Here is a 25,805-nt window from a genome sequence, read left to right as displayed (position 1 = left end):
TATTCTAGCTGTTGCTTTGTGTTCTCAACAAGAGAGCTTCAAAGCTCAGAGCTATCACCCTACTCATACACAGAAAACACTTGATTAACTATTCAGACATGATGGAGTTGTACATAAACTTGAACACAAAAGAATAATAAATTAATTAGCAAGAGCTAATAGACTGAATTTGGGACATGAAAGGAAAGAATCTCTGTGCTCTATATCTGTCTCACTATGCATAGTTTGTCAAGCTAACTTGTTGCTTCAGTTTCCCCAGCTGCAAAGCAGAATATAAGTAAGGCCCTACTTGAACTGTGGGAAGATTTTCAAAAAATTGCGGCTGAATTCTGAACAAGCCATAGAAAATTGCAGAAAAGTAATAATGGAAATTATTTGCGGTAATAAAGTCCGTTATTACTTTTCTGTGATTTTCTGCTGTTGGTTGCCCGGAGCTGACAGTGGGGGCTCCCACGGTCAGCCTCAAGCATGGTGGGACTCCCGCTATCAAAATTGTGGTGGAAGCCAAATATTGTGGAATCTGCAATTTCTACAATATTATAAGTGGGGCCTTAGGTATAAAGTTATCTCACTAAGTTGTAACAAATCAACAAACGGTGGTCTGAAGATGTAAAAGGCAATGTAAACGCTAAGTATTCTTAACAGACCAACATGTCCATTATACTTTGAAAAGTTTAATAAATTCCAAGTAGAATCATTTGCTTTACAAACAAAAAATGCTTCATGGAATGAGGCACTTTTGTAGTTCCATTCTGTAAAATAAAAAGTTCCTCCACATTTTTTTTTTTTTTTTTTTTTACTGGTTTCAAAGTAACGATATTCAAAATTAACACATAATACAAACTGTAACTTACTTTAATGAGATTAGCACCTCCCTTTTCACAACCAATATGATATTTCTTTTCAGGAGTTTGGAATGCCAATAACTCTTTTGTTACTCCAAGGTGGCCTTCCAAGATTGTCTCTTCAACACCTGTTTCTCCTGTTCTTTTCACTTCATCCTAATATTTTAAAAAAAGTTAGAAGGCTTGAAATTACGTATCTTTTGTGAAATTTACAAGTAAATTTTAATCTGAATTTTTGGAAGACCAATCTCTATAATTCACCTGATATTACAACTTACCCTAATCCTTTTAAGCCAGTCTATTTCATTATTAAGAAGAACTTCAGCATTGGGCACATTAATATTACTGTTGTAAGCGTAGTTAAGAAGGTGTCTTAATAGGGTGAAGTAGTCTCCTGAATGCTTAGCTCTCTCTCTTGCAGTACTCTAACACAAATATAAATAAATAAATAATTTATAAATGCCTTTTTTATTTAGCGCGACTAAGCCCAGACAATTTTTTCCTAAGCTGAATAGAATTGTAATAGAAAAATAAAATGAAAATGTTTAATATTTGAAGAGATTAACAGTTGTGTGTAAACTTAAAAATGACAATTTATTTTTGAACTAAATATTTGAAAAGCAGCTTCTTTCACTAACTTGTAAAGATCAACTGAGGAGATGAAACATTTAATACAGAGCCAGAAGTACACTGAGTTTGAAAGTCCTGACAGGTACAGAAAATGAAGGATGAACTGCTTCACAAATATGTAGCTTAAAAACAAATTTATTCATAATTTATGCATATTTATCTAATTTGCTAAGGAATAAACCTTTCAAAAGAAGTTTTGCCATTTACTTTTAAAACAGTTACATTTTAAAAAATATATTTTTAGTATTTGCGTAAGAGACCATTTTTACCGCTATCAAATTGGAATTATCCTACAACGCATTGCAATACAAGAGCCATAGCAGCATAATCAAAGAAAAAACGTTCAAAACATGTAAATTCAAGGGCATTATACATGGTAGTAAGGTACTCTTTATTGAAATTATTTTTTATCCTATCACTCATTTCTTATAGAACATCAAACTGTACTAGAATAATGGAAGTGTTAATTTCAAATGCCTTACCCCTAACACAGTAAACAGCAGTGTAATGAAGAAAAGCAGAGGTCTCTGTCCCATACAACACCTGGTAGCCATTAAAAAGAATTGCTCCTGTGCCATCTGACGAACAGTTCTGAAAACAGTGAAAAAAACATTTAATTTTTCCTATAAAGGATAAATACAATTACAATGTGGGCTAAAAAAATACCTCTTGAAATCCATGAAAATTTTTGTTAAAAAAGAGAAAAACACACAACTGTAAATTATATGTCAAACTACACAATATAGTCTTTTTTGGCAAAATGTAAGCAACAACAATACCTTCACATTTTAGTTATTGTCCCTCATTTGTTTTTTCTTTCAAGAGAATCACTCATTTATCACTTGGGGGGGGGGGGGGGGGGGGGGGGGGGGGGGGAGGGAGGTGGGGGTGGAGGGAAGTGCACACGCTTAGAACCTCTACCTTGCAGCGGGATGGTGGAGTAGGGGCTTCTGCCCAGCGGGGAGGGGGATCTTGGGACTTCAGCCCTGTGGAGCACGCCTGCTGGGGTTTGGGGCTTCAGCAGGAGTGGGGCTGAAACTCTGAGCCCCAGCAGGTGCCTCCCGAGGGGCTGAAGCTCCGACCTCCGGCCAGTGTGCCCCGTCTCTTGAACTTCTGAAGACTGTCATATAAGGCTCAGTAACTTTGGCCACCCCTGGATTAAATCATATAGTGAAAGGAAATTTAATGCAAAGTGGTCTGTTGAATGCTCATGTAGAAAAAAATTCAATAGTGGAGGGATGCCCAAGTGTGATCCATGACAGACTACCAGGTCTCACATAAAAAAAGATCCAAAAAGTATGTAACTGCAGATCACAAATTCCTTGCCTTGTCAAAAAACCCAGTTGAAAGAGGATGCAGAAATCTATTTGCTTGAGATACCACTTTTAGCTGCTATGACAAAAAAAGTACACTGCTGGAAAAGTCACAATAAATCAAACACAATAGTTATGTTGTCGGAAAAAACAGAAGACCTAGACTGACATTTCATGCAGAAGATTTTATAGTACAATGGTCTTTATTTTAAAATAAACTACTTCAAATTTAAAAGTTACGAGAGTTAACCAAGCATCAAACCATTTAGTAATGGAGAATATATGAAGCAGTGTGTAACACACCCTGCAGATATGTATCCCTAAAGGAAACTTTCTATCAACAGTGCTTGATACGTGCTGCACAAACACTGCATGGCACATATTAGATATAACTGGACATGGACGACCTCATCATGAATGGTGGGTACCTCACCTACATCAATCAAAAATTGCAGGGGAATGTATATTTTGCCTCATCTACATTTGATTGTCTTTCCAACTCTGAAGGAAAACGAATTTCTACACACACGCACACACACACAGTCTGATGAGATGAAAATCTTGATTGATCTATGCAGCGTTTCATTTCCCAATAAATGCAACATACTTCTAGATCATTTAACACATGGAGTGTGAGACCCACTTCCTAGAATTCAGATCTTATGAGGTATTTATCTCTGTAAAGGAAAATGTTACTATTAAACCAAATGCAGATGCCAGATTCTTGAATAACCTTATACTAAACTGTCCCAGAGATGTCAGGCATTATTCAAGCTTGCAGAGTCAGGACTGCATAACTTTCTACGAAAAAAAAGTCTTCCAAAGTTCAAGAAGAGGTGAACAATGAACACCTTTACATATATCTCTGCTGCAACCACCCTCCAAGTTTGATGTGTAATGTGCGTATACTTGGAACCAAAAAAACGCTTGATTTTATATTACAGAAAGGCTGCTTTAAAAATACAAGAGATTGGTGAAACAGAAGTCTATTTAATATCTGTTAGGGTGATTAAAAATAAAGTTAAGCACATTTTGTCTGTCTGCATTTTTTTTTTTTACTACAAGCTATGAAAACTAATATGTAAATTAATTAGGTGTGGATCTCAAACTTTTGTGAAGCTGCTAAAGCAACATTCAGTATCACAAGGTACTAGCAGCCTTGTTAACTGCAGCCTATGATAATGCAGGGATACTTAATCGTATGGCTAAAGAACACTACCGTAAACTGTAACACAGTACTGAGGAATGATACTTACCATTTTGTTGTGATTGATACTCAAAATATTCCTGAACAAAATACTACGGGCAATGGACCTATTACTGTTCTTCATGTCACATTTTACTGCTATATGTTTAGGATTCATAGAATTCATTTGCAATAACTGATTTCAGAAGTTGAAAAAACAGCATCTTGAAACACATTGTGTGTCAGTTGCTTTCACACCCACAGTCTGGCCTTTTGACGGCTTTCAAGCAAACCAAAAGATAGAATGTGTCCTTGCTTCAGGTCAACGTGAAGTAATTATGCTTATTCTCTGGTATTAAGCCTCCTCACTCCCCGTAAAAAACTTGATACCTGAAGTTCATGTTCTTTGTGGCTATCCTCAGCTCATATATAACTAAGTTCATTTATCCTGGTACCAGTGATTCAGTCTTTAAAACACCTGTCTTAGATAACATTCACTCTGGCTGACGTGGATTGCTATATTAAGAGGCAACCACATTTCAAGTGTTTCTCAATGGAAAGGATTTGTTAGGAGATACACACAAAAAAAATGTTTTTCCAACACTAGTGTATAAGATGTGTTATATGTTAAAGAAAATGTCTGGGAAGTTAATCACAGAACATCATGCAGAGTAGTGTAGAAATCTTTACAGCTTGTCACATCTAGATGGAAAAGAAATCAAACAGTGTGGGTGAAATCCTGACTCCATATAAGTCAATTTCAAAACTTGTATTGACTTCAATGGGGCTAGGATTTAACCCAGATAACTAACATTCAACAGATTGGACAATCATGACTTAACTCACTTTTACCTATTGTTGATCTTTCATAAATTGAATTAAAATGTCTGATGTCAGAGTCATGGAAAGCACTGACAACACCAGAACGAAGAAGTCTTTAACAAAAATAACAGCTCTGTAGATAATGTTGTTTTAGTAACCCTCAACATTTTATGACAAAGTGCTGCCACCGGAAAGTCTTCCAAAAACAGCAAAACACACACATTTACATTTGACGTTACCAGTCACATTTGCTGCTTGTGAAATTTTTTTGAATCAAAGTTTACCTGAGAAGCACACAGTTGCTAAATTTTCTATCTGCATTCAGAGTTTTATACCTAGTAAAGACCCAAACAGATTCACTAGCTAGACAAACTTGTACAAATTTTCAGATGAAGCAATGATTGTACAGGTAAACTGGTGCAACATTATTTATGTGTATTAACAATCCATGTCCCAAAGAAAGACACTTCATAATCTGATTAATATTTAAAAGGGTGGCATGAACATTGAATAAAATATGATTTTACATGGGAGTGAGGATTTAGTGTAAAAAGACATTACGATTCAAAACCTTTCTATAAATGATGAAGCTTTGCCTCTGCATTCATGTAACAGAAAAAAATTTACCTATGACAAGGTTCTATAGCTATAAAAAACTCAACTTTTCTGAATGGCATTAAATACAACAACATCTACTGGTCTTTTTGGAAGCTTAATAAGCACTCTGTCAAGCCAGTTGGACATTTATAATACATTAAGGGTTCTCACTCTTACCAGTAAAAGAAAAGGATTAGAGTTTTTGAACAAATGAGTACAAGTGGAAAAAGTAACAACATTAGTGTTACTAATACATGCATCACATTATGAACGAAAGTCAGAATGGCCAAATACCCTCTTCAGGATTTCTAAAACACTAATGACTTTTTTCTGGTCTAACTGACTTTTGAAATAAACAGCACAATGCTTAGTGGTACCGAACACCTGCAACTCACTGATTTCAATGAAAGTTGGTGAGACCCAGAACCTAGTTACAAACTTATATTGCTAAGCAGCATACTAATACATATTTGTACATGAGTAACCAGTTAATCATAAAAAAAGCAAACGTATTTTGAACTTAACACAAAGCAAACCAACACTCAAAGTCTTTAGTATTTCTGTACAAAAAACCCCCTTGTAGTTAAAAAGATGATAAATAGCTGCAACATCTACTTTGTGTTTTAGATTAGTTTGTACAGTGTTTTGAAGAGGTAAAACGCTATACAAGTGCTATTTATTTTAAATCACTTACTTGCTGTGACAGTGCAATAGCAAGTCAATGATAAATGTCTGCCATGCCTTTTCTTTACTAAGTGCATCCAATGCTGTTGGAATCAAAGCAAAACACAAGGTCATCACCTCCAAAGCTTCACAGCAAACTTGTTCATCTTCCATGTCTGGCTCATTGCCTGCATTTGTCTGTAAAGTGAATCAAATGAACAGCATGAATGGATATGGAAAAGTGCAACAAATCTGCCTGGCATCTAGCTGTACACTTAAAACACAAGGGGATACCAAGAGTTTGTGTATCAATGCCCAGCTAAATCTACAATGCAAGTTATCTCATACATTGATTCAGTCCTCTCTCCCCTATAGTCTTTTCACTCACCTGCTGCCTTGTGTCTTAAATTATAGGTTCTCTGGGGTAGGAACTGTCTTAGTATATACCTGCACAGTATCTAGTAAAGTGAAGTGCTGACCTGTTTGGGTCCTGCAGGTGCTAGTGTAACAGAACGAATACATAGTAATATATGCAGAAGAGACTGCGCCTTTTTATACTTGAGTTACAAGCACTTGGATCTTAGTTATAATTGTTTAGTTACTTTTCCTTCCACTTTTACATTGGTAGCGTCTTAAATACAATATTAACCAATTTCTTTCCTGCCCTTGTCACATTAGTATGCCTTAATATTATTCCACCATCCCATTCCCCAGTTAAAGTTTCTCAATACTACTTGTCAAACTAACACATGAGGATATGGACTGTATAAAGCACCACATAACAAAATGCGTAGTTATACCAGATTAGTAAAGGCAAAGCTCAGAAAAACGATGCGAAATAGGATGCCTATCCTTTTGGTACATAACTAAAATCCTCTCCAGCAAAAGACAGTTCACCTAGTCCAACACAACAATCATTCCCTCTAAAGAGATAAGAAAGCAAAACAGCTTAGAAAAATTTTATTTCTATTTGGGGGGGGGGGGGGGAGAGAACCTACAAACTGCTTAAGGCTTTAGACACCCTAACACACAACTACAATACTATTCAAATCTCAGAAGCATTAAAATGATCAATTCAGAGAAGCTCAGCCAGCCACTTACAAAAACTAAAGCATATTCTCAGTCTTCTTCAAAAATCTTATCAATAAGCAGACCCCCATTTAGAGTGAGCATTTTCACACATACTGTATACTTACATGTATTAAAAATACTCATTTAATGTTAAGACTGAGAAATTAAGCACTCAAGGACACAGAAAAAAGTTCTGGTCCCCTCAGGTAAGGGACCAGATCCCCAGTGGGCAACAGAGACAGAGTCAGCTGCGACAACACAGGCTGCATGGCAGTCCCATTGCATCACAAAGCCAGACAGCTGCAGGGTCATCCCAGGCACAAGATAGTATGAACCCAAGCCCATGGGACAGGATGCTCCGCAGTACATTTCCGGGTGTGCATGGAGGGCCAAGATCCCTGGAAGGTGCTATACACCCTTAGGCAACACCACCATGTTTTTATATGTTCCAGAAGAGCCATTACTTTGCAAACTGTGCAGAAGGAGGAGGGATGAATATTGGGTTGGAGCTTGGGGGAAGACCAAGGAAGCGCGAATATCAATTTTGTGGAAGAACTGAGGTGCAAAAATGGAGGAGCTAGTGGATAGAAGTTACTATCACTGTATGTTACTGCTAGTTGCTCACTTTTTTTTTTTTTTTTTTCAATAAAAAGAAAAAAGTTTCCAATGCAGTGCAAATGTGGAGTTTAAAATTTTGCAAGCAGAGCTGTTTTTCGAATACAGCAGAGTTGTCCCTGAGGAGTTGGTCTATGGTTCTAAGGTGCTCAGGACCTATTTGACTAACTGAGGTTCTTAGTACTCCTTTCCTAAAATCAGAAAAGAATAGAATTTTCTTCAGATCAAATAAGCCAAATTTGAATGGTCATCTTTTGGTCATTTTTGAGATACCACAAAATTTTTTTGACTGGAATATAGCCACTCCGCCATACCTTCTTGCATAACTAAAAAACGGCTGAACTGATTTTGCCAAAGTTTCTACACAGTGATTTAAAAAAAAAAAGCAAGCACACGATATAAAACCCCAAATTAACTGGTCTGAAAAAGCTTTGCGCCAATAGAACATATGCCAAATTTCAACCTTAACCATCGCCAACAGTTATTATATGACAGTATTATAGAGGGGTATATACACACACACAATATGCATTTTAGATGACAGATAGAAAGATCACAGGGGTAAGTACGTGGGAAGAAGAGAAGGGTAGAGTGTCTTGTGTTAGCCTTCTCATAGGGGTGATTTTCACCCCAAGTGAAAACTGGGTGAGTATCTAAAACAAATGTGAGAAATTCCTGAAGCAAAGTTAAATGGCATTTAAAATTAATGTGCAGGAAACATTCTCATCTTGTGTATAATTCTCAACATCATTCGTCCAACTATAGTTTCTCTCTAGTTATTTCTGTGGCCATATACATTCCTATTTAAGATACATACTCACTGCCTAATGTTTTCAATTCAATCTTTAAATATATAGTTTACATATACAAACTGTAAAGCCTGAAACAGACAGTACAATAGAGAGTCAAGGTTCAACTGTGGCTTTGCCACGATGCTACAGTAAACAGCAGCACATTGTTGCACTGCTACCCTCCCACCTGGTTTCCTTGTTATTCTAAGGAGGGAGTAAACCGTGACAGGTCTATAGCACAGCAGAGGCTCTCCAGTATGCCAGAGCAGCTGTACTGGCTAGAGTGTTGGCGGAAAAGGGGACAAGGAGCCAAGACTTCAAGTAGTTCTGCCCTAGCCTGCCCCCTTCCGCACACCTGCATATGGATCTTGCTTCCCCTCCCACACGCTTTTTTTGTGATATGGGTAGCAAGTGAAGAAACATGAGAGAAACTTCTGCTTCTCTACTACCACACTAGCTTAGCCAGAATTTAGCCCCGTTAGCAAACTTCAAATAAAGGGAGGATTACTCTTCTTAGTAAGGAACTCATTTTGTGAGAAATTTAACGGGATACCTAGGCAATCAGAAGTGCTAGGGCTACTAAGCTAGCTAAACGAGAAGCTGCTTTTTCTGGAAGTAAACCTATTTTTCTGTAAATCAAAAATTTAAGCAAAAGGTCTAGTATACAAAAAATAAAAGCATCCCACCAAATTCCTTCTTCCTTTACTTAGCTAAGTACTTAGCAGTGCCAGACTTGATTAACTTTGAAAATTCAGAGGAGATAGTGAAGAGACATGTGAGACAAACAGAACTTGCTCTTTCCAGAATTCAGCAACTTCCTCAACTACATCATCCAACGATACACATGTATTTGCAATACAATTCTAGGAGTTGGTTATATCATTACTTTTAAAATTTTATAAGCCACCGTTGATAAGCTGAAGGTTACTTTTACAAGAACAAGGTTCTGAGCAGTGTATACCAAGGGGAAAAAAAGATCCAAAAGCTTGAGACAGTATAAACATTTTGCATGATACCCAGAAATATCTCCAACTCAGATTGGTCTAACCCACCCCTTAATTCCTGTGTATGCAAAGATCTGATATTTTACACACCAAGTATGTGCATAAGCAATTAAGGAAAATAAACTGCTATACATGCTATCACTCAGTTTTACTAGTGCTTCAGTGTCAATTTCAAAATCAAATTTCTTCCAAAAAAGGCAAGCCAAAAACATTTTTCATTCCATATATGTCTAGTCTGAGCTTTAAAGACTAAAGCATTTGAATTATCTAAATTACAAAAGTACACCTGAAAAATTTAGCATGTAACAAATGCTTATTTCACATTTTGATAGAACAGAAAAAATGTGACTTCAAGTTTACGAAATTTCAGCCCCAAAATAATTGAAAATAGGCACATGGCATGGAAATGCCATCTTAATCTTAACTACAGTATCACAATTGTGACTCTACATTAGAATCCAAAGTATATTACCAACAAGAATATAACTATTTGAAGATAGGTCACATTTTGAGCCTAAATTACTTGACACTGTCCTTTTTATAGCTGACCAAATAATTAAATAGAAAAAGAAGTTGCTTAAGAATTCTTACCTTTTCATAAATTTTACTAATTTCCTCATTTGAGCTGAACACCAGCTGTACTGACCCACACCCTGATGCCCAGACAATTTTTTGTACTGCTCTAATAACACAGATATCAGGGATGTATTTTGAAGCCTGGAGACAAAGAAATAAACAAACCACGGCAACATTAAAATACAGTTGCTAGTAATATTAAAATGGACTCTACACCATTACGGTAACTAACCTCGTAAAAATAGAATCTTTACACTACTTTTTAAGACATTTTATATTGAAACAAAACAAAAAAAAAGATGCTATAACTTAAAGGCTTGTGCCTTCATTTAGCATTTTACACTTCACTTTCATCTTAGCAATGCTCATGAAAGCCAAATGTGCGTATTAGGTAGTGTCTCAGGGTCTTCCTTCACACCACTATAGTTAGTGAGATATAAGTATTATAAACTGATATTAGATAAGTGACAAAAATATTTGATCCTGGCCAAAATTTGGCAAAAAGATTAAAATTAGGTTTTTTAAAAACAATATTGAAAATAATCTGCTCAGCCATTTTTCATTAGAGAAGTATACATAAAATATACATTTACTGGATTTGTTTGCTTAGTTCTCAACTCCAAAACAGCTGTGATTTGGAAAGCAATTAGCCTATAAAATGGCATAACTAATTTTGATAAAGAAAAATAACCAAGATATTGCATGTTAGCTGCTATCCAAGCACAGAAGAGTTCACCCAAACCCCTAATTAATTTTCAAAAGGAATTTTGCTACACATAGGTCCTACAAAGTTTATCACAGAGCCGAACACCTACAAAGGTTATCTGAGTCTTGTTTTATGAATGAATTACTAGAATTCAACAGTTTTGGGGCATAGTTCCTAGTTTATATACTAATTTTTTTCAACTTTAGCATCATGTTTTTATCAGTGACTAATTGCTGCAAAAGAGTTGTTTGTTTTCCAACATGCTTTATAAAGGTGTGATTAATTTAAAATATGCAACCAGAGAAATATTACACCTTTCCTGCCCCCCGCCCCCCCCCACCTCATACACAAACACAAGTCCTTAACATTCTCCTTCAGGAAGGAGAATTAGCAAAAAGTAAGAGTTAAGGACCACGTTTTAGTTTTGAGGAGTACTGCATCTCCTTCCTCCCCTTGATCACATTTATGTCATAGAATGTAAACTTGGTTTTATAAGCCATAATTACCTTATAAGAACACCTAATGTATTTTTTGAAAGCTGGAGGATATGGTATTTGAGAATATTCATAGCAAATTATATAGCCCAAGCTTTTTTTAAAAAAAAAAAAAAAACTAAAAATCCTATGCCTCAAGCTAGCCTTGCAGGTCAGACGCTGGCATCTAAGTAAGTGGCCTGGCTTTCCAAGGTGTTGAGAGCACAGAAGCTCCAAAGCTGCCTAACTTGAGAGACATTTTTTAAAATCCTGGTCTCTGACTCCTCTTTTTAGACACTAAAAAAAGTATTCTGTTTAACATTAACTGTACTCACTTTATATAATGAAGAGGAAGAAAGCAAATTACACTCTCAAACATGAAAGTCAGAATTCTTGCAATTTTATATTTTAAGTAACTGAAAGAAGTCAGTCTTAAAGTGACAATGTCAAGGTTTATAGGTCCAAAATCTGACTCTCCCCACCCAATTTATCTATTTTACAATAAGCAGATAAGGATAAAATCCATCTACAGTCCTAATGAAAAGTCATGCATTTCAGCTATGGTGTAATTAGACATTTCTCTCTACTGTGATGTAAGCATGAAATATGACAGTCAAGTTAAGTTCCCAATTTTTATAGCACTTTAAACAAAAACAGTAGTTCTCATACTAAAGCCAACTCTATGATTAGTTGAGTTACACAGTACCTTTGGGAGCCCTTATGTTATATTTTGTTGATGGGAGCTATACAAACATAAAATAATTCCAATAGGACTATTTGGAACAGTAAAATCCAAGGCTAAAGGGGATAATTGTTAATACATAAAACCATCTGCAAGATCCCAAGAAGTTAACAGAATGTGTATTTCAAATTAATTACTATAAATACATATTTGGTAAAGGTAAGCGATAAGTTTTCTGTTGCTTTACTTTTAGTAACTTTCAAATAAAGCACTGTATTGATTCATATATATCAAATATTTGGTAGTACAAACACCTAAAACATTACAAAAAATTTAAATACCACAATCGTAACTTCTCCCAGTTTGCAACAAGCTTTCACCGAAATTTCAGGAGTTCATATTCAAGGCAACATTGTTCAGGAAGCATACGTCCCTCTAATAGGGGAAAACTTCCAATATCCTTTGAGGAGGCTGGTATCTTCCAATACTCAGATTTATTAAACACTGAACATAAAAAGCTTAATAAACTGGTTCCATCATGAGCTTTTAATCCTAGATGAACCTACACGACGACTATGGAAATGGCAAGAGCTAGAACAGAAAGTAGGAACTTCACCAGACTCTCCACCAACTGATTCACCTTGCATCAGAAGCATCTCAGTAAGAACTTTCACACATTAAGAAAACAAAAATAGGTTTGTTAATTTAGAAAAATTAACTGGAGAAAAGTTACATTAAAAACTTGAAGTATGATCATTAACAAATACGTAGATTTTTTTTAATGCCCTTCAACTCTTACTCTGTTCTTCCCTCACAGGCTGCATCCAATGTCTCAAAATTAAATAAAAAATAAGCAAAAAACAAACAAACATTCTGCTGAAGAAAAACAAATCATTGGCCACCAAATCATACAAGAAAAATCTTGCAGGATAAACCAGATTATACTTCAGATTTAGCTCTTCAGCAGTTCTTCATTTTTGCAAATAGAGACTATATTTTAGCACTGATGCGGTGTAATCTGAGTCTCGTTCCTTTGATCTGTCTTGCTAGTGTTCTGCTTTTATTATTTTTTTTAAAAAAACTTCATTCACACAGAGCACGTAAAAATCACAATTCACATCCTGCCCTCCCTCCAAGATCTATTTCTTCTATGGAAAAATCTGTGTCTAAAGCAAATGTCTCTACACTGGCAACTTCATATACAAAATTCACGACTGATGCAGCTCCATCAATGGTAGCAATGATGAAAACTAGGGATCCTGTTTTGGTGTCCAGTTCCATCAACCTCTTTTTCTCAAGCCTCTGTCTTTTTTTACTTGTGGCATACGCTGTACATTTCATATTGTTCAAATGGTCATGGAGGGTTTCTACACTTTTGGATATCTCAGCAATGTTCTGAGGTAATATGAGGACATTATTTCCTATAAAGGTCCTGAAGTCTAAGTCAGCATTGCTTCCATTTTGGAAGCTGATGCAGCACCAATCATCTGGAAAGGAAGTTGTAATTTTTCCTTTGGCCACCCTTTTACCTGACAGGCCACAATGTATTAAACGCATTACTAAAAATTCTAAATCTAATAACTGAGACAACATGGGTGAAATACTATCTTTTACTAGACCATCTTCTGTTGGTGACAGAGATAAGCTTTCCAGCTTACACAGTGATCTTAAGATATTATCTCACCCAACATTGCATAAATCTAATAAGGCTAAGTCACACCATTTAGATAGATGATCCATTTGTGAGCAAAGCTGTTCACTTTTCCTCCACCCAGGTGATCCAATTTTCAAGTATGTGTAATTTAAACATTTATATATATATAGATACATATATATACACATATATACACACACACACACACACACACAGTTAATAATCTGAGACCTCAACAGTTGAATTTTTTGTATTAAAAGGCATTTCAGGTCACCTTTAATAAAATATTTAACCTTTCTCTCTCCATTTTTCCTATTACTCTCTAAAAAGCATATTACCAGAGACAAACATAAGAGTAAAAAAGACTATAATATTAGTAACAATATTTTCTTGTTAAAAATATTTCTCTGGTTATTCTTCAAATACATCGATTACCTCAAGAAAAATTATGCTAAGTTTACTTTTAAAATCTGCAACAATACTATACCAACTGAGTTCTGGTCTCACAGTATCAGAACCCATTAATATAGTTGTGCAGAACCTTACATAGTTCACTTAGCTAATACCATCTGAACTCCATTACACATATTGGTTTTCCCAAGTAACCACATGAAAAATATGTAAATAATTTTGTAAAGAAATAATTCATTCAATATTTTAAGTGTTAAAAAATAAAAAGTATGCAAAATATCCTACTTGTATTTTGAATTTAAGGAAATCTATCATTTTCCTATATGAAAGGAAATCTAAGAATATGATAAAATAAAATGAAAATCTAGTAAAGAAAACTTAGGTTTTACAGGAAAGAGTATACTAACCTCATCAGATATTTGCTGGGCAAGACGTATTGCTACATTTCGTAGCATGCACTCTGAAGTTGGATTGGGAATGTTCTGTAGGGCAGTTTGCAGCACCACTGCCTGGTCATGGGTAGCCTGGTTTATCTGGAATAAGTTATTTTTATTATTTACATTTAAAAAAAAATATTGAAAACCCTAAAGTATGAAACTAGAAATTATCTGATAGGTGTGGAGAGAGGAGACGAGTGGAAGAAGATGATGTATTATATTTAAATACAATACACATGCAAAAAAAAAAAAAAGACACTCATTTTTGTTACTTCAAATACTAACCAACCTTTCAATACACACATTCATGTATTTGATATTTTGTTGTTAAAACTGGTATTCCAAACTCAAGCTTTGGATAAAGTCCAAATAGCTTCTTAAAACATTACAAAAATGGGAAAATGTAACTGTAAAACTATAAACATACTGGCAAGGAGAATCATAAATAGATATAGAATACCTGAAACTAGTTTTAATTCTTTTGACATTTGAATAAAATTTTAAACTGACAGTTCCCTCTCCCCCCACATCCAACCCCATCTTTTGAGACAGGAAAGGAACAGGTTTATGGGATGCCATTGGACTGTAAACAGCTGGTGCCCTTAATGGTGTCATTCTTCAGCTAGATGTTGCTCTCCAGAAAGTGTCCAGAAAAGTACACCTTAATTCATTTTCTTTTAAAAAAATAAATTCGCTGTTTGGACATTATTAGAACTGATGTAAAACTTGAGTCAGAAGTATAAGAGAATGGTCTTTAGTAGTTCTCTGAATTCTCTTTACTGTTTTCCAATGCCTGGGTCCATGCTTTTAACATGTGACTTCGGAAAAACTTCCTCAGAAGTTTTTGATCCTCTTAGCTTTTAGTAGAGGTTCTTCACAAACACATTCCAGTTGATTGGACCTAGTGTACACCTCCAATGCCCCAAAGTAAATTTGTTTCTGCATAAGAATTTAACAGTCAAAAAACAAAAATAAACATTCCACAGAATGGTAAAAAAAACAAACAGATGTAGCTTCTCAAGCTCTGAAAGGTGGTAGGTGCAAAAGTGAGAATCCAGACAGACATAATCAAGGAACAAGCATTACAAGTACGTAATTTTCTTTTCTAGATTTTTGCTAAGGCTAGAAAACTTGAATGGTATTTCTAAAAGAAAAATGTTATAAAAACTGCAGCAACTAGAAGCAGTGTCTATAGTGAACAACAACATAACATACTTTAAAAACATGAATAAGAAAATTTGGGGGGAGGGGAGAGGAGAGGACTTTTATCTAGACAAAGAAATCTCCAGAAGAAACCCAAATACATCAAAAGTGAAAATTAAGGCAAAAGTATTCAAAAGGTGGGCATCCCAAACACAAAATTATAAAAGATGGGAGTCTGGGCACCCCTCACAGGGAGATAGGAAAAGTAGCACAGAAAACCTGGATTTTTCTCGATACTAAATCTAACAATGATTTGTAAAATGCATGGAGAAAACACAATGTGACTGTTTTAAAAATCTCCTATAGAAAGAGACAGTAAAACTGCACTGGAGACTGCCTTGTGACCACTAAGTTCTGATATGGTACGAGGAAAACTGCCGTGGTCATGAGACTCCCTCTATTGTATGGTCCCTGCTGGCTCTAGCAACTCCTTTCCACTACATTTACAGCATCCTGGATCATGTCCTGGAACATGAAGATACTGACTAACTACACACTAACAGTGGCATGGACTGATCCTTGGATCCCTTCCAATGTGGTGCTTCTGATCAGCCAAGAGTCAGGTGTTGAGGAGACTAGCAGGTCTGCATGTCTCAGGAATAGTTGTGGAACCAGGAGCTTTGGTACAGAGGTCAGCATTGCTGGCAGCAAAGGAGTGCGAGTTGTAGCCACCAGTGCTGAGGGTTTTGAGCTGTGTGGCGTAGGTACTGCAGGTGGCACCACTGCACTGCTTGGTGCAGAGGTTCTTTTCAGCTCAATGGGTACAGAGATGGACGGTTTCACTTTGCTTTGTGAGCCTCGGTTTGAGGTCGCCCACATAGGGTCTTTCACTTTCTGGGAACTCTCAGTACCTGTCCTGGTATCTGTCAGACATAGTATGATCATACTGCATACATTTAAAACAAATGAGTTGTTTGTCCCAGACAAGCATAGGGAAGACGCCCTTCAAACCCCACAAAGACTAGCTAACAGAGTCGAGCAAAGAGAAACATTAAAAAATTCTTCCAAAGAACTGTTCCATACCAAGAGACAGAGCCTTGAAACACTACTGATACTGTGTGTTGGAAGGCTGAAGCTTCAAAATGTGTAGGTTGTTCTGCACTAAAGCAGTACAGATGTACGTACCAGAGACTCAAAGGCAAATGGCACAGTGCCAAAGGATTGAAGCCCCCCACCCCCAAACAGTGTTAAACACCAAAAGTAAAGAGCCCGATAAAGGTATCACCCAAGCCCCCGCAACCCATGTTTCCAATATGCTAGTTAAAGTAGCCCAAGTGAATGCATGAAAAACACATGAATTACTTTAAAAAGAACTTCAAAGACTGAAGGGAAAAAACAATTACTTACCTTACAATAATTGTGGTTCTTTGAAACCACATAGATTTCACTTTTGGTGTGCATGCGCCCCATGAATGGGAGAGCAGATTTTTCTCGCCAGCAGCATCTGTTGGGGCAGCACCTATACCTGACATCATAAAGGGGAGAGTGGGCCAACCACATCTCTGTTCCTTTACCAACAATATACCCCAGAGGAGTAGGACTACACAGAAGCAGGGAAGGAGGATGGGTCATAGAACCCATGTGGACAACACATTTTGAAGAACAGTTACTGTAAACATTCTTTCTTAAAGTAATTGTCCATTTGGATTACACTGTTGGTGCATGTAAGTGTCAGTAAAGTAACAGCATCAGCATCCGCCTCTCATGAGCACTCGTCTCTGGCTGATGTGTGCCTACAATCACTCAGTTTTTTTTTCCATGGGGCAGCAACCACCTCTCACAGGCACTCCTTTCCGGTCAGGTGTGAGCCTGCTTTTCTTTCAGTTCTTACAACGGGGTGGCACCCGCCTCTTGCAAGCGTCTCTCGGCTGATGGCTATTTGACAGGTCTTCAGCAACTCAGCCCTCTGGCCAAGTCTCTCACACTGTCCCCCCCTTCTGAGGAATACAGTCTCTAGTTCTTTCTCACAGTCCCGGTATGGGGCCGTAGCACCCAGGATTCCTCCCCAGAGACACTGCCTTTTTTAACAGACCAACAGGGCTTGTACCCTCCGTTGGTATCCTTTTGGCAGCCCTTGCCTGGGCTCAGTCTTCAGCTAAATTAGGAAGGCCCATCACAGTACCTTTGCCTGGCCTGGCTAAGTTCTGGGCTCAGTCTCCTGGGCTCAGCCTGCCTGCACTGACCTGCCCAAGATCCTGCTACTCTTCCAGCCAGCCAGGCACCCAGTCCTCCTGCTTCAAGATCGAGGCAGCAACTGACTGATCTGCCTCTGCTGCTCCTTTTTACAGGGCCCTTCTAGCCCCTCGCTGTCAGCTCCAGCAGCCCCTCTGGTTGCTTCTCTTCAGCCACTCTAGACCACCTGGAGGACTTCTCCTCTGCTCTTTTCTGGGGCAGGGTGAGGCACAGGTGCATGGCTTCCAGCAGGGGACCTCTGGACCTAGTCTACGCTGTCGCAGTGCACAACGAGCAGATATACATTTGTTTGGAGACTGGAAATAGGAGTCCTACTTAAACAATGACTGCAAGACAATCACACCAAAGTCGGCATCCTATCTGGAAGCCACCGTCAAAGAACATGTCTTGTAAAGGTGTGGATCAAGCACCTCATAGCTGCCCTACAGATTTCAGAAATAGGAAAATTCTTCAAACGGGCAGCAAAGGTTGCCCAAGCTCTACTACAACTACGTAGATCTAACCTGACTAACTACTAACATGTCCTTATACAGTTGAAGACTAAGATAAGTTCAGAGAGGATACTGCCTGACACACATCTCTCTGCAAAGGCCATAAAGTTTAGGTATGTTCCTGAAGGCTTTTTGACCTGTAAACGTAAAAAACAGTGCCCTTACTTCATCAACTGTGACACGTTTAGCTTCCCATGAGGGGGAGTCAGGCTTGAAGAAAAAATGGGATATGAATAAACTGGTTCACACAATTCTTAAAACAGGAATTTGGAAGGAGTCCTGAGAGTAACCCTGTCTTAAAACGTTATGCTCCTGCATTCATAGATTATAAGGTCAAAAAGGACCACTGTATTCATCTAGCCTGAACTCCTGCATAACAGAACATAGAACTGCCCCAAAATACTTCCTGTTTGAACTACAGCATATATTTATTTTAGAAAAACATCTAATCTTGATTCAAAAATTGTCAGTGGTGGAGAATCTACCACAACCTTAGTAAGTTGTTCCAATGGTTAATAACTGTCACTGTTAAAAATTCTCACCTTATTTCCAGTCTAAATTTGTCTAGTTTCAACTTCCAGTCAGAGGATCCAGTTATACCTTTGTCTCCTAGACTGAAAAACCCATCATCAAGTATTTATTCTTCATTCTCATGGCTCTTTCCTGAACCCTCTCCAAACTAACATCCTTCTTGAATTGTGAACACCAGAACCAGATACAGCATTCCAGCAGTGGTGACACCAGTGACAAATTCAGATGTAATTTTACTGGCTCTGAATATAAGATATGACCTCTGTTTGCAAAACTATGTCAGGTAGAACAGGTAGAGTGACTGAAGGATGAGTTGACAGGTTCACCAGATCCAAGTACCAGAAATGTCTGGGCTAAGCTGTGGCTACCATGCTCAGAGAAGGAACCTAGGTCTCAAAGCCCAAGCTTCAGTCCAAATTGCAACTTCAAAGCACTGTTTATACAGTTAATTTTAGAGCACCAGTGTCACCCCCGCTGACCCAAGTCTGTTGACTTGGACTGGGAGGCGCTCTCCTGCTCAGTCCAAAATGCTATGTAGACATACCCTTACAGTCCACTAGTGTATGTGTGCTGTCTCAATTTGCCGGAGCATTTTGCAAGCCTGGAAGATGCGGAACCACTGGAAGATGGTCTGATTTGATGACAAATGCTCCATCCCAGACACAAATGGCTTCTTTGCAGAGCAGAGATGATTGTACTCCTCCCTATCTTGACATAATGTATGGCTGTGGTGTTGTCCATTATCACTTGGATAACGAGTAGAAATGCTGTGCATGAAGATGTATGGCTCTGAGCTCCACAACATAACATGAAGTTGAGCTTCCTGGGGTGACCCAATGCCCTTGTGTCTGAAAGTGGCAAAGATGAACTCCCCAGCTGTATGCAGCACATAACCAGTGTCTTAGTAGGCAGCGATGCAGCAAAAGATACTTCACACATGAAGTGGGTTCCTCCACCAACCTAACAGGAGGACTGGAAGGGACCTCCAGGATTACTGAGCCTTATCTCCTGCTACTGCAGGCAACCCAGTCATATAATCCCAGCTATAGAGGCAAGGATCCTTGTACCAGATGTATCCCCTAATATATATTATATATATACATACATACATATATATATACATACACACACACACACACTCTTATTTGCCAAAAAAACCCCACCCTATTATCTACTTTAGTTATATTAACTACTATTAACCAGCCTAACAAGACATCACGATGTGCAGAGTAAGCAGAGACTGGGGTTCAGTCCTGCTGTCAAGGGTGGTAAAAAGGAACTGAGAGGTGGTAAACCCACTGGGCCCTTTATGCCCTCTGGTGGGGGGTGTGATGGACATAAGGGTGCAGGTGCAGCCCCATCAGGCACATCTTGCCAGAAGAATCTGATCTTACATGCACAGGATGCATATGCACCAAGAGTGAGATTCACTTGGACAGTCATTGGAACTCACAAATACACATAAATGAAGGATCACAGCAGCAAATACCTAGTGAGACAAGCTGGAACAGTATTGGAAGAGCTGTTCTTGCAGGAATTCTGTTACTTTCCAGAGTCAGAAAGGAACTGAACTTGCAACAATGGAGGTGCTAGGAATTGGTGAGGCAGAACCTTTTACTATCTCAGACATTTAAAAATGATTATTATTAGTTCCTTATTAATCATACAGTTGAAATATACATCCAACACAGAAAAATAAGTAAAAGTGGTATTATTATAGGAAGGCATCTTTGTAGACCTGAATGTAAATTACTGCATATTAGTGTTTCTATAAAAGACTGACTTTTTTTTTTTAAAAACCTCAAAAAGAAATGTACATTACCGGTGAGACTGGACTTGTGCCCTCTACAACTGGCTGACAAGCTTCTGCCACAGCTCGAACATGGCCAAAGCCAATTGCTGTTAGCAACAATTTGGCTATTTTTAGAGCATTAAGGTAGGCTCCCCTTCTAGTTTCCATATCTGCATTTGGCAGGAAATTATTTCTAGTCAACATGCTCAATACAAGAGGCAAACCACCACTTTTTAAGAAGTTATATTGGAAGTCACTGGCATCTTCCCCCAGAGGTGCACTGGCAGGCATTAACAAGGCATAGACTACCTGCAAGAAGGAAATAAAACATTAGCGAACGCACATGACACACTTTTTCTTAACACATACACCAAAAAATGGAAGTGCACAGAAGTACATTTTATACAATGATTTGATATTTCTCCCCATGCACACCTCCCACACTTTGCTGCTTTGATAGGTATTTTGAATCTTTTTAGTTTTACACCAGAATTTGATCCTGTTCTTCAACTCCACCATAGAAAATGTAACCTTAAATGCCAAAAAGAGTTTTAAAATATAATAAAAAAAAGTTTGGGTTTTTATTTTTAAAGAAAAACATTACAAACCTCTGTTAGATATAGCACTTGTGAGGCAGAAGGGCCAAAGAAAAGAGAGTCAAGGGATGGACTAAGGCTGCTTTCACCAAGTTTTGCATGGTCTAAGCAAATAGCTCTTAGTTTCTCTACTGTAGTGTTATCTGCAATAAAAACACAACCTCTAAACATTACTGCCATAGTTACCTAAAAACAAGTCACTGAAATTGACAATTAATAATTAATACCCATCAATTTGAGAAACTTCAAAGGACATCAGATAAGAAAAGATGCAGGAATTGTAACTGACATACAAATTCAGATTCTTCAGAGTTTACTGTGTTATATTTATTACCAAAAGCACTCAGAAACTCCTCCTATACAGCAATAAGTGTTGCAAAATAGTTTCAATTTTAACACCTTTCCCCATTTTCAAAGATAAACAGGCACTGACAGCTAAAAAACTCTTCTTAAAATATTTAACTTTCTATTATGGACAAGATATAGCAATACAGGAAATAAATGAATGAACAATCATGACTACCATACACTAAATTAATAGGAGGAAGGATTTCATGATAAATATTCCACTTCCAGAAAATGGATGAGATATAACCTCAAAATATAAAGAGATTAAAATTATATTCTGACCTGGTGGCATAAGTTTCATAAGGACACGTGCTCCATCTCTAAGAGGCGGCATATTTAGGCTACTGCCTAAGTCTGCAACTTGCCAAAGAAACGAGATGTATCTAGGATGCAGTGACATGATCTAAAACAAAAATAAAAACTTGTCATGCTTTTTCAGCAACTGAAACAATTTGTGCTAATATTTACAATGTATCATTTTTTTAATTGCATAAGATTTTTGGACCAATACATATACTTACCACTCCAGGCAAACAGCTTTCAACTTCTGGGTTTGGACCGTCACTATAGTGATTGCCATGGTTGCCCGGAGAACCAGTTGAAGAGTCAGAAGAACTATCAGGGCTTGAAGGCATATTGGAACTTATTTGCGTAAGCTTGGCTGTAATTAGCTGAAAAATAAATTTGTAGAAGATTAATATATTTTAATAACTATCAGATATGAAAACTATAAACTTTAGAACATCTTATACTAGTAGCTACTAACATCACATTTCACTAAGTTGGAATGGATCATTTGAAAAAGTATGCAATATTGCAGTAATAGTGTTTGTCCCACGATATTAGAGACACAATATCTGTTGGGTCTTCCATTGGTGAGAGAGAAAAGCGTTCAAGCTTACACAGAGCTATTCTTCAGGTCTGGGAAATGTACTCAAGACTCTCACAGCTAAAAATACAACATGGAACACATTGTTTAGCGTAAGTAGCAACACATTTCAAGGGACCACTCAAGGTTAAGTGGCCTGTTAACACCTTTCCAGTCATTGGTGTGCGGGAAGCTGGGGGGCTTTGGGGGAACAGTGGGTTATAGATTGTTGTAAGCCATAATGTAATTATGGATTATTACAATAATAATTATAAGAAGTCTTAATTCTTGAGTACTTTCCCCAAATCTGAAGAAGAGCTCCGTGGAAGCTCGAAAACTTGTCTCTCTTAACAACAGAAGTTGGTCCAATTAAAGATATTACTTGCCCCTCACATTTCTAATAATGATATTCCTGCTCTCATTTCCCACCAATAATTATAGAAATGGAGTAATATTAACTAATTGACTAAAGTAATAGCACTCACCGTTTTATCTTTAAGATTTAATTGTCCAATTAACTTCCTATCATCTGCAGGATCTATCAGCTCACCACCAATGAACAGTTCTACTTTTGTATGTGCACTGTTGGCTTTAATACGATTCAGAATACAACGCCGTACAGAACCAATTGTGTCATTGGTGTGAGACCAAATATCCAAGTCTTCTACCTGCCGACCTTGGTTTGGAAAACGAACCACCAGCGTGATATGCTTACCACGAAAAGCTCTGCAAAACAAATGGAGAGCACATGCTAAATAAAGTCATTGCTGCTGGCATAAAACAAGTACAACAAAAGTGGTTATTTTTCTTGCAGTCATTTGTAGTGCAACTATTACAGAATGATTTTCTATAAGTCTGTTGGAATGTGCAAGCATATGACTATTTTGCGCATGCACTGCTGCATTAAATTGAACATTTGTGCAGCCACAAGTCAGAGTGGAAAGTGCACACCCACAAACTTACTGAAAAATCAGTTCTACGCTTGCGTTCTGAACATAAGTAAAAGTAATTATGTAGTTCAAATTTTGGGTCTCTCTTCATGGTCTGCAATTCTCTGTTCAAATCTTGGAAATGAAATTTCAGTCCTATTGGCTTATTCTGTTCAGTTTAGCACTTATTTTATTCTTTTTGCAGCATAAAAGTCAACATGAATTTGCCTTGTTTAATTCGTTGTTGTAATTACTGAATGCTATTAGTATATTAACTAACTTTTGCTCCCACTTTCTGGAGCAGCACTTCAAACATATAGCAAGGTCATGAGGTTTTAAAATTTCTTGGCAGCAATGGTGAATTAAAAAAAGATTTAGTAAACTCAGAACATTCTCACCAGATAATTAAGACGGATTTTCATAGTGAGTAATCTTTAGGAACCTCAATTTATCCTTTATTTGTTTCTCAGAATTTCTTGCCTCATTTGTTAATTATTTAAGTAAATCTGGAACGGTTAGTAGTTAGTCTTCCCTCCTACTTTGCTCTGCTTGTGACAATCATTTCTACAGCAACAGACTGAAGTAACCAACACAAGACTACCGAATATATGACAGAACTAGGAAAACTAGGACTTGTGAAAACCTTTTACCCAAGTACAAATGTCTAAAATAATATCAAAGTGGACATGGAAAATGGCTGGTCATATAGAATCATAGAAGTGGAAGGGACCTCGAGAGGTCTTCTAGTCCAGTCTCCTGCACTCAAGGCAGGACTAAGTAATATCTAGACCAGTGGTCCCCAAACTTTTTCCATCACTCCTCCACCCTTACCCATAAAGGAACCTATCTGCACTCACACCAGAAATCATGGTCGGAAGCCATGGCTAATGCTGCAGTCAGGAGCCGTGACCGGAGCTGCAGTCAGGCCAGGGAGCAGGACTGCAGCTGGAAGCTGAGGAGTGTGATGCCCAGGGCCCAAGCTACAGTTGTGGCTTGGGCCAGAGCTGGGGAAAGAATGGGGCTGAGTGGCGCTCTCTCCCCCACCCCTTGGGGGCTGGCCTAGGCCCTGCCACACTCCCCCAAATGTTCCTCTGTGCCCCTCTAGGGGTGTGTGCCCCACAGTTTGGGGACCGCTGATCTCGGCCACCCCGACAGGTGTTAGTCTAACCTGCTCTTTAAAAAGAAATCTCCAATGATGCAGATTCCACAACCTCCCTAGGCAATTTATGCCAGTGCTTAACTACCCTGACGGTTCGGTAGTTCTTCCTAATGTAATTTAAGCCCATTGCTTCTTGTCCTATCCTCAAAGGTTAAAGAGAACAACCTTCCCTCATAGGTCCTGTTTTCTAGACCTTTAATAATTTTTGTTTCTCTTCTCTGGACTTTCTCCTATTTGTCCATATCTTTCCTGAAATGTGGCATCCAGAACTGGACACAACACTCCAGCTGAGGCCTAATCAGCGTGGAGTAGAGCGAAAGAATTATTTCTTTTGTCTTCCTTATGACACTCCTGATAATACATTGCAGAAAAATGTTTGCTTTTTTTGCAACAGTGTTACAACACTGACTCATATTTAGCTTGTGACCCACTATGACCCCCAGATCCCTTTCTGCAGTACTCCTTCCTAGGCAATCATTTCCAATTTTGTATTAGTGCAACCGATTGTTCCTTCCTAAGTGAAGTACTTTGCCTTTGTCCTTACTGAATTTCATCTTTTCTTCAGACCATTTCTACAGTTTGTCCAGATCATTTTGAATTTTAATCCTATCCTCCAAAGTACTTTCAGCCTCTCCCAGCTTGGCATTGTCCACAAACTTTGTAAGTGTACTCTCTCTGCCATTAAATCATTGATGAAGACATTGAACAGAACTGGACCCAGAACTGATCCCTGCTGGACCCCACCTGATATGTCTTTTCATTAATTAGTCTATTTGTTTTATTTGTTGTTTTTACTTTTGCTCCAGTATAAAAAATTCACTTTAAGATAATCCAAAACGTGGAATGCAAGTATTTTACAGTATCCCAGTAAACATCTCTTGAAGTATAAGAAGGCACTGACAGCACTAACCACAGTGCTTATTGCAGCAATAGTGGTCATGTCAAGCAGAGGACCGGCTTTCCTCTACAAAGGATCTGAAGTGGAGGTTACTTACTGTAACAGGAGGTTCTTTGAGATGTGTGGTCCCTACCCGTATTCCGCACGTGGTACGCATGAGCGCCATGCACCTGAATCCAGAGATTTGGCCCACATATCCTCTTGCTCCCACGAGAGGGTATAAGAAGCAGTGTAGGTTGACGCCCTCTCAGTTCCTCCTCTTACCACAAATCTAATCAGATCTACAGCATAGGGGATGGAGGGCGTGTAATGGAATACTGA

At 37.9% G+C, this 25,805-nt stretch overlaps 1 protein-coding gene across 11 annotated transcripts in view; it reads right to left on the bottom strand.

The window, feature by feature from the left end:
* Positions 1–25,805, bottom strand: part of USP9X (ubiquitin specific peptidase 9 X-linked) — a 197,599-nt gene that overhangs the window by 47,674 nt on the left and 124,120 nt on the right. For 8 of the 11 annotated variants that reach the window (XM_037902604.2, XM_037902576.2, XM_037902569.2 and 5 more), the window contains 11 exons: positions 22,984–23,224; positions 22,152–22,301; positions 21,913–22,033; positions 21,295–21,425; positions 20,717–20,995; positions 14,447–14,572; positions 10,129–10,254; positions 6,088–6,254; positions 1,958–2,066; positions 1,124–1,270; positions 855–1,001 (listed from right to left, as the gene is read on the bottom strand). In XM_037902604.2, coding sequence (XP_037758532.1) covers positions 855–1,001; positions 1,124–1,270; positions 1,958–2,066; positions 6,088–6,254; positions 10,129–10,254; positions 14,447–14,572; positions 20,717–20,995; positions 21,295–21,425; positions 21,913–22,033; positions 22,152–22,301; positions 22,984–23,224 — 1,744 coding nt within the window. The remainder of the gene's footprint in view (positions 1–854; positions 1,002–1,123; positions 1,271–1,957; positions 2,067–6,087; positions 6,255–10,128; positions 10,255–14,446; positions 14,573–20,716; positions 20,996–21,294; positions 21,426–21,912; positions 22,034–22,151; positions 22,302–22,983; positions 23,225–25,805) is intronic. The other 3 variants (XM_043538097.1, XM_037902582.2, XM_043538099.1) reach the window with 1 other exon arrangement.

This window comes from Chelonia mydas, chromosome 1 (genome assembly GCF_015237465.2).
Source record: "Chelonia mydas isolate rCheMyd1 chromosome 1, rCheMyd1.pri.v2, whole genome shotgun sequence".
Classification (NCBI taxonomy): Eukaryota; Metazoa; Chordata; order Testudines; family Cheloniidae; genus Chelonia; species Chelonia mydas.
Note: the sequence above shows the minus strand (reverse complement) of the source record. Positions and strands in the feature narration are given on the sequence as shown.